We start from the raw sequence: 8729 nt of genomic DNA on the forward strand, positions 1-8729 counted from the left end.
GACATGTAGCAGACCTGTCCACGCCCAGACGCTCTCACACTTTTCATGAAGAAAAAAAAAGGCAAAAAAAAAAGCCTCTTTGGCTCCATTCTCAAGGTTGTCGAGGCCATGGCTGCGCTGGGGCTGCTCCTCAGCCAGGTGGCACGAGATGCCCATGCCACGTGATGGAGGGAGGCGAATGCGGGCACGTTTTTTTCTGAAGCAAATGGATCTTTGTTTTTTTTTTTTTACTACTTTTGGACAAGATGGGCATGTGCTGAAATCATTGGAGTATCTATCCGCCGACAATTATAGCATCAAACAAATCATTGGAGAATGCTTCTTAAATCAACGTGGTAGTGGGTACGGAATATATATCCAAGAATCCAACCAGATGAGTTGACTGAAGCCCAACCATAGGCTTAAACCCAACTAAATCCAAATTCAATAGCTTAATAAGTGGTGTTGAGATCTCAAAATATTGAATCATAGGCATAAAGCTAGTTTTTTTGTTTTTTTGATAATAAAATTGAACGCCAACTCTGCCTGTCCAAACCAAAATTCTTATGTGTTGCGGCAGCATAACAAGTGATGTAGAATCACAAGAATCTCCAAAATCTGCTAATGCATCTGCTGGTTTATTTGCCCCTCTGAAAGTATGGGTGGCAATGAAGAAATGCAAGGATGGCAAATTCAGAGGAAAAGTCCTATTGATTATGGATTGTTGTTTTAAAATGGCAATTGTTGTTCTCTTTAAAACGTACATTAGATGCTTACTCCATCTTTTTAGATCTAGCATTTCACCTATGAATCTTTGGTAGCTTGAAGTTCTAACTTTTTTTATCTCATTAGAAACTGAAGATTTAATTGTGAATGCCGGTGGGTTGATAACATCAAATTGAGGTATTTTTGTAGAAGTTTTTGATTCTATTTTACCCTTCTTATGTTTGTAATTATGATCATAATCAACTGACATGAGTTTGGAAAGGAAAAAAAAAAAGCATTCTCGGTGATCATGACTTTTCGGGTGATAAGAATCACTAAAAATTACAAGCTTTTTTGTCATTTATTTTATAATTAGAGGAAATTGGAGAATTTAGAACTCAATACAAAGCTAAATACCAAACAACTTGCGATCTTGGTCGTGTCGTTCCTGCTGTCTTTGTTATTTTTTTATTTATTTTGGAGGTGGGGAGGGTCCTGGATAGCACTCGAGATCCCCTAGCTGAGAAATTTGAGTGACAAAATGTCCACATCAAGTAACTTGAAAATTATGAAATTTCTTGCTGGTGATAAAATAACCCTTAATGAAATAACTAAATATCACGATCCCACTTATTTCCTAAACAATAGCAAAAACTGTTACTTCTTTAATAAGCTGACATATAGAATTATGTTCACATGACTGGGCTTTGGTATAGTTAATTATTTTTTATTTCAAAACAAATATGGGGATAATGGTGGAGACAATGGTATTTGCAGCATGGACAATGTTGGTGACAATGATGGTATAGTGGAGATGATGATAATAGTAGTAGCATTGCGTTGGAAGCTGTAGCAGTGACAATAATGGTGGTGGCAACGTGGTAATGAAAAGAGGTCCGAACTCTAGGATGATTTCGGCTGGTGGCTGCGAGATCTTTGACATCTCGATTTCGGAGGCGGAGTTGAGAGTAGCCTGATCCGGCTTGACTTATGCCCGACACTTATCGTCTACATGCGCTATAGTGCTGGAGAGCAATTCAGTGACAATTATTGGTTGGATTCAGCAGAGTGTGGGTGGGGTGGGTGACACCTACTTGCTGCTCAAGGATATTCGGGCTATGGTGTATGGAAGAATGGTCGTTCAAACAAAGTATGTGTACCGAGAGGCCAACAGGGCAGCAGACTAGATAGCTTTTTACGTGGCCAACCATTCTAGGGAGATCCTCTAGCCGGGAGAGGAGGAATTATCCGGAGTGCTCCGGGACGTTATCTTTGATCTTTTTGGATGTATTCGTACCCGTAATATATAATACATCCGCTATAGCAAAAAAAAACAAAAAAAAGACAACAATGATAGTGGAAGTGGTGTGATGGAGGTAGCAAGGATAGTTATAGTGACAACTATGGTGGTGCTAGCAATGTAACTGAGGTGATGGTAATAGCAGTAGATGGAGATAGTGGCAACGATGGTAGAGATAGTATAGATAAAATATTTTTTTAAAATAAAATAAAATAACAATATCAAATATATTTTTTATTTTTTTTATAATTTTATTTTTTAAAAGAAAAAAATAAAAAGGATGGAAAACAAACAGTAAGGCCTGCTTTCCTTTCCTTTCCGGTCTGGGGATCCTTTTTTTTTTTTTTACTCAATAAAATTAATATTCAAATCAGCTGAGCTTAGCTTAAAAAAAGAGAACAGTAGGAGTACAATAGCTAAAACTACAGGCCGGATTATCATATTTCCTCTTGCTCGCTAATCATAGCCGGATTTTCCGGTCTCGTTCCTTTATTTGCTGGATACAGGTGATTAAAATTTGTCTAATATTTCTTAGAAAAACATGGCACCAGTTGAAAAATCAAAAGAAGGTAACTGTACCGGCGGTGACCGGACCATATGTGCCAGCCATGAGGGGCGGTGCCGACCACCTCATTGATCCATCGCTTGTTATTTTTCCCCCTTCTTTCAGCGGGACGCACGGAAGAAAGAAGGAAAAAAAAAAAGAAAAAAAAGGGCAAAACAAGTACATGTCCTTCCTCGATTTCTCCTGGCGGAACTAGGGTTAGGGTTTCTATCTCCACGTCCAAAAGCCTTCTTTCTTCTCCCAATCTTCTTGCAGGAAATCCTTTATCCAATGGGAAACACCTCCTCCATGCTCACCCAGTACGACATCGAAGAGCTCCAGGAGCACTGTAACCACGCCTGTGAGCTCCTCCAAAGCCCCTCTTTCGTCCCTTCCTCTCCCCCCATCTCTCTCTTTCTCTCTCTGTGTTTACATCGCTATGCCGCTGTTCATCACCCCGATCTCTACTTGTTTCTCGTCCAAATCAGGGTTTTGATTGGGTTATAATGCTGTCATTTTCTGAAACCTTCTTCTTATTCTTAAAAAGATTTAAAATTTCAGTTTCGCAGCAAGAGATCGTCTCCCTGTACCACAGGTTCTGCCAGCTTGATCGCAACAGTGGGGGATTTATCTCTGCCGACGAGTTCTTGTCTGTGCCAGAGTTTGCAGTCAACCCTCTCTCTCAGGTTCGCTATTCTTTGTTTCTTATAGAAAAAAGTTTGATTTTTTTTTTTTTGAACCTTTTTCGTTGGGTTTGATTGTTACGAGGTGAGTTTGTTGCTTATTTCAGAGGCTATTGAGGATGCTGGATGGTTTGAATTTTAAGGATTTTGTTGCATTTTTGTCTGCGTTCAGTTCTCGCACGACTCTGCAACAGAAGATCGAATGTAATTATTGCAATTCCCTCTGTCTCTTTTCCTTCCCCCTTTCTAGAAAGGAACTTAAAAGATTCTTATTCTTGTTCTTATTTTCTGTTATGGTCTCCACTGTAATGGCCGCTACATGATTTCATTTTTGTAGTTATATTCAGGGTCTATGATTTGGACGGCGATGGGAAGGTTTCATTCAATGATATACTGTGTGTTATGCGGGACTTGACCGGGCCTTTTATGAGTGAGCAGCAGAGGCAGGTTGGTGAAATCCACGTTTCTGAGTTCTTTAGTCACTGGTATAAGTCATTGTTCCAAGATTGCAGTTGTTCATGTGCTCATGTTCGTTATATCAATGATGCAATCATATGTAGTGCGTGTAATGTGGATAAATTATATGTGGAAGTTGTTTTGTTCCATCTTAGGTTAATCAAGTATTTTGTGCATGGTGTAAGTGTAAAATCAGAAATATCAATGACATGGTCCATGTGTTCGAGATAATAAAAGTCTATTCCAAATTCAAATGAAGAAAGTGGACATTGGAACTTGTGTCCCCACTGTCATCCATGTATGGCAAAATCTTCAATTATTTTGAAAAAGAATAGTTGTCGCTTAATAGGTAAGTTCTCCAGTGCAGGTTCCATAGGTCCATACAAATTGATATTCAAATATCAATAGCAGATTACTTCACACCTATTCTATAGGATGATTTAGGATAAATACCTGGAAATTTTCATCTTTTAAGTTGTGAGATCAAATTTTACTGACCTTGTAAATAACACTTCCACTCAATACCTGCTCAAATTCATGTTGCACGTAACCTTTTGTAGAATATCTTCTGGATCCTCTTACATTCCTTAAGTTTTTGGAGTAAAATCATATCATTGACTTAATTAGAATTGTTAGAATTGTAATTTCCAACTGGGAAGCACCTTAATTACTTTAGATCAAGAGCCATGAACTGCTTTAGTTCCTATAAGTACTATAATCAACAGTGCAAAAGTATAATATAAGTGCTCGCTCGCTCCCTCCCTCTAACTCGTTCCCTCCCTCCCTCCCTCCCTCCCTCTTTCTGCCTCATTCACTTGCCCTCACTCACTCACTCTTTCCGACTGACTGACTGATTTACTTTAGTATACCAAATTAATACATTTTTGTAGTATCTAGCAAGGTTTTAAATTCCATGGGATGGGGCTGTTCCGATTTTCTCATGGAACGGGATGTGCCACTGTCCCACCATCCCAACAATCGGCACAGAGGATGTTCTAAGATGTGCTGGTCGAGATGCTGGGATAATGGCAGGATGGTTTTGTCCCGACGCTCGAGATGGTACGCCATCCCGGTGTCCTGCTAGACGTTCCTCCGAGACTTGATTCTTTGGTATTTAGTATGCTCTCCTCAAATATCTAGGTGTCCTTTTTTGGGGGAAAGGAGCTACAAATCCAGCTTTCCACTTTATAACAATTAAATATGGAAAAGACTGTAGAATGCATGGCAAGGTGAACAGACAATTCTGAATTGTCAATAAGTTTTATACTCTTCACTGTTTGCCTAAAACAAAAATTAAAACGAAAAAAGGCAAAGTCTTGGTGGGCTCCTTTGTCAACAAGCTATTCTAGGGACTATCTCCCCTTATCCCTGTTTTGAGGATTAAGTGTCTAGATGAGCCTATTTTCCAATGAAAATGCTTCTGCTAGCTCATATACTGTAGGCTTATTAGTGCTTTGTCAGATTTTCTCTTGATATCTCATGTGCAAAATGGTAAAAGAAAGAACCAATTTATTAGTCGCCATATTTATGCCTTTGCTTACTTTAGTTGATCCATCATGTATTTGTTGGATTGTTGGTATGATGGCTCTTCTTCACAATTTTGTGTTACTCTCTGCGATTAACATTTTATATATTACTCTGGCTTAAAAACTGTTTAAGTTGAAGCTATGCCTTGATACCAAGATTTATTTGTTTTTCTTAGAAAGTTCTGAACCATGTCCTAGAAGAAGCTGGGTACACAAGGGATTCCTCACTGGTTCTATCAGACTTCATAAAGGTACTTAACTTCATCTAAAGCTTACATCTCCATCTGGTTCTGTGTATGCCTGAATTCATGTAAATACAAAATTTTGACTTTCATAAACATAGAAGGTTACAACCCATGTTGCTTTGTACTAAAAGCAAAGATAAACTATTAGGCTGCATTTGGAAACGGAATAAGTTAACTTGGAGTAAATAGGTTAACTTACTCCTACTACTCTTTACTCTGTAATAAATTACTCTACCCTACATGGTAGGGTAATTTATTCCTGGGTTAAATGAGGTAATTGTGTTTGGAAGGCAAAATATTATATACCAACTTTTCAGAAATAGTCATGTTGCCCTATTGAAAAAGTGGTTTAGTCCAGGTATTCCAATGAGTGTTTGGCTGAAAAAGAGGTGGAATAACTGGGTTAAATGACTTTTACTCCCTCTTGTTCCGCTTTTGGGACATAGCCTTAATGTCTTTAGGTGCTGAGCCATGGTATTTGATGGTACCATCAAGGTTAAAAACACTTGTGTCCAACATGACATCAATTTTCAAATGATAATGTAAAGAAATCCTTGGATTTGGCAATATGTTTGTCTCTTTGTATGTATAATATGGAATCTGTTTCCCATCTTTTTTATTAACTACAAATTTACCTGAAGCAATTGAAATCACTAGAATTATATAATATTATCAATGATCTGATTTTTTTTTTTTAAAAAGAAATCTCTCAAATTCTAATTACTCTGTCAATGGGAGTTGTTGTTATTGGAAATCCTCCATCGAAGTTTAAATTTGTCTGAAATAAAGAATGTTACATACAACATAATGATTTTGGTTTATTGAATCAAAATTGGTAATTAGGCTACTACATATTATCCTTGTCATGACCTTTGACCTTGCCTTGGGTAGAACATATGCAAAATCATTTGTAGTTCTTGATTCTTGTTGAAGTTAGTTGGGTCTGAAAAGATCAATACATTTTAATTTGAAATTAACTGATAACTACATTTCATTTTATATGTTTTCTTTTTTCTTTTTTTCTTTTTTTTTTTTTGGGGGGGGGGGGGAGGGGGGCATACGAGCAAGAAATACATGCAACAGTGATTATGACTTAAATGTTTTTTATGTACTATATGGGTTGGTTATGACACGTCTACCTTGCAAGTGCTTTTTCTTGCGGCATGTCATTTTTATAATTTGCATTTGCATATATCTGCCTCATATCCAACATAAATGAATGTACTTGAATGCTTATACTTGCCTATATGCTCATCTATTTTGAAATGCTTGAGCAATATTTTTTTTGCCCAAGTCCTCCCCCCAAAAGAAAAAAGGTTTGGCCTATTTTGGCTAAAACTGGCTGAGGCCTAATAATTTCGAACATTGCAGGACAAGCCTAAATACTAAACATTTCCTTGAATTCTAAAGCCTAATAATATTGCCCTACTCTGCTAATGGTTCATATTATCATATCCTTCATGGCTTCTTAACTGATCCACCTCCAAAATCCTCATCCATGCAATGCGCACTCTCTGCAGCTTATATATAGTGTATTGTACTTGGACTGTCACTGCCTGTGGTTGTAACATTGACCTCACACCCAAACTTGTTGGAGTATTTAGGTAGAGTACAAATTTCACATCCAAATGGTTGGGGGATTTAGGTAGAGTACAAATTTCTACAGGAGTTGGGCAAATCAACAGGAAACTTTATATGATTGCTTGACCATGTAGCCTAGAGTAAAATGACAAGCACCTATTTATGATTTAAGAATATATATGCTGTATACATGGTCAAGAGTTAGGACATTAGGAGTTGCCTAGGTGTTCAGTACATAACAGCAGTATGATAGGTAGTCCATTACATGGATACCATTTTGATGTCTGTTTGTCTAAGAGATCTGTGCTTAGGTCTTTCGCTGTTGTCTGATGCCTAAGGATAAGACCCTTAACGACAGCACTAGGGGGTGAGAATTTTTTTTTCTTGCACAATTCTTCGAGACATGACTACATTGAGATGTCTAATGATATATAGGGATTGATTTGGTTTTGATTGTCACTGCATTAGCCATGTTTTCTTTCCTCTGCTTGTGGATGTTTCATGCTGTTGTCTTGCTCTTTTTTTTTTAATTTTAAATTCTTAGTTCTCCCTTCTCTAGCCACCATTGCTTTAAGATTTTTGTCACATACTCTTCTGCGTCTGGCTGTTAGTAGTAAAGAAACTTTTGTGATGTTAGTAGATGAATAACATCTCATGTTTCTCACAGATTCTTGGCGACTCTGATTTGAAAATGGAGGTTGAAGTTCCCATCGATTAGCAAGTTTTACTGGGATACAATTCTTTTATTCAATTATCACCTTATTTTAATGTATAATTAAGTGAATGCCTTCAATTATGGAGTATCTTTTTTATGCTGACAGTAATTGGTGCTCTCTGAACTGAGTTGTTAATCCCATTATAAACTTTCTGTGACCATTTTTATCTCTGAACATCATTCATGTACTTTGCACTGTTTTACTTCGTTGTAGAATTTAGAAAATGCAGTGCACCAATGTACAATAACTGCTGGAACTTATATTTCTTTCATGGAGAACGGTAGTAGTTCAACTAATCTTGTTGGGTTTAGGAGAAATAAATAATTGATGTCTACCTATGGTTCCATAACACTTTCTGGTAAACTATATTTTGGAAGAAATCATGTGCCCCAGGAGAACGTGGACTCTCGCTGCAAACAATCTGTGAAGCATATTATATAATAGAATGCCTGATTGGATGAGATACTTAGACATGTGGCATGAGGCTTTTAGCATTTCCTTTCAGAAGCTGTATTCTGGTGCATTTACTGTGGAACTTGGTATTAATTTTGTTCTCTGGCCTAATTTAAAATTAAGTAGTGCACAGGACTGAAAGCCTCCTGAACTGGAGCTAGCTCTCTTCCAACTCTCTGCCTGTCGTTCTGGGAAAGGTTTAGCATTGTAGTCTGAGAATCAGGCCAATATTTGTGAGCAAATTCTGAAGCAACAGCTATCCTGTGAGCAGTCTCGACATGAAATTCCAGGAAGAATACAAGTCTCAGAGATGTGGCCGCTATGTGGAATGAGCACTGACATTCGGTATATCTCATATATGCTCCATGAGTAACATTTTCATTGGAATCATCGTTAAAATCAACTATTCATGAATTAGATCATTTGCTGAATTATTCAGAAATATTTGTGCATGGTTCAGCAATAACTCACTGATTCAAAAATGATTCATAGATTGTTTGTGAATCACGAAATGGTATCATCCCTTGTTGTCCTTAATACA

The 8729-nt window shown here is 37.5% G+C and overlaps 1 protein-coding gene across 3 annotated transcripts; it reads left to right on the forward strand.

Annotated features, from left to right (window-relative positions):
* Nucleotides 1-2625: 2625 nt before the first annotated feature.
* Nucleotides 2626-8490, forward strand: LOC103710449 (uncharacterized). Of its 3 annotated transcripts, none has more exons than XM_088707690.1 (6): nt 2626-2889; nt 3090-3214; nt 3319-3415; nt 3549-3658; nt 5370-5444; nt 8315-8490. In XM_088707690.1, exons 1-6 carry the CDS (start codon nt 2820-2822, stop codon nt 8336-8338), a joined length of 501 nt encoding a protein of 166 aa, XP_088563816.1. In that variant the 5' UTR covers nt 2626-2819; the 3' UTR covers nt 8339-8490. The 3 variants fall into 3 exon arrangements, with proteins under 3 accessions (XP_088563816.1, XP_088563817.1, XP_008794373.2); XM_088707691.2 differs by having other exon boundaries at nt 8322-8445; XM_008796151.6 differs by lacking the exon at nt 8315-8490 and adding an exon at nt 7687-8031 and having other exon boundaries at nt 2630-2889.
* Nucleotides 8491-8729: the final 239 nt, after the last annotated feature.

Source organism: Phoenix dactylifera, chromosome 11, assembly GCF_051530095.1.
Source record: "Phoenix dactylifera cultivar Ajwa chromosome 11, Ajwa_hap1_PhDact_Kaust_v1.1, whole genome shotgun sequence".
Taxonomy (NCBI): Eukaryota; Viridiplantae; Streptophyta; class Magnoliopsida; order Arecales; family Arecaceae; genus Phoenix; species Phoenix dactylifera.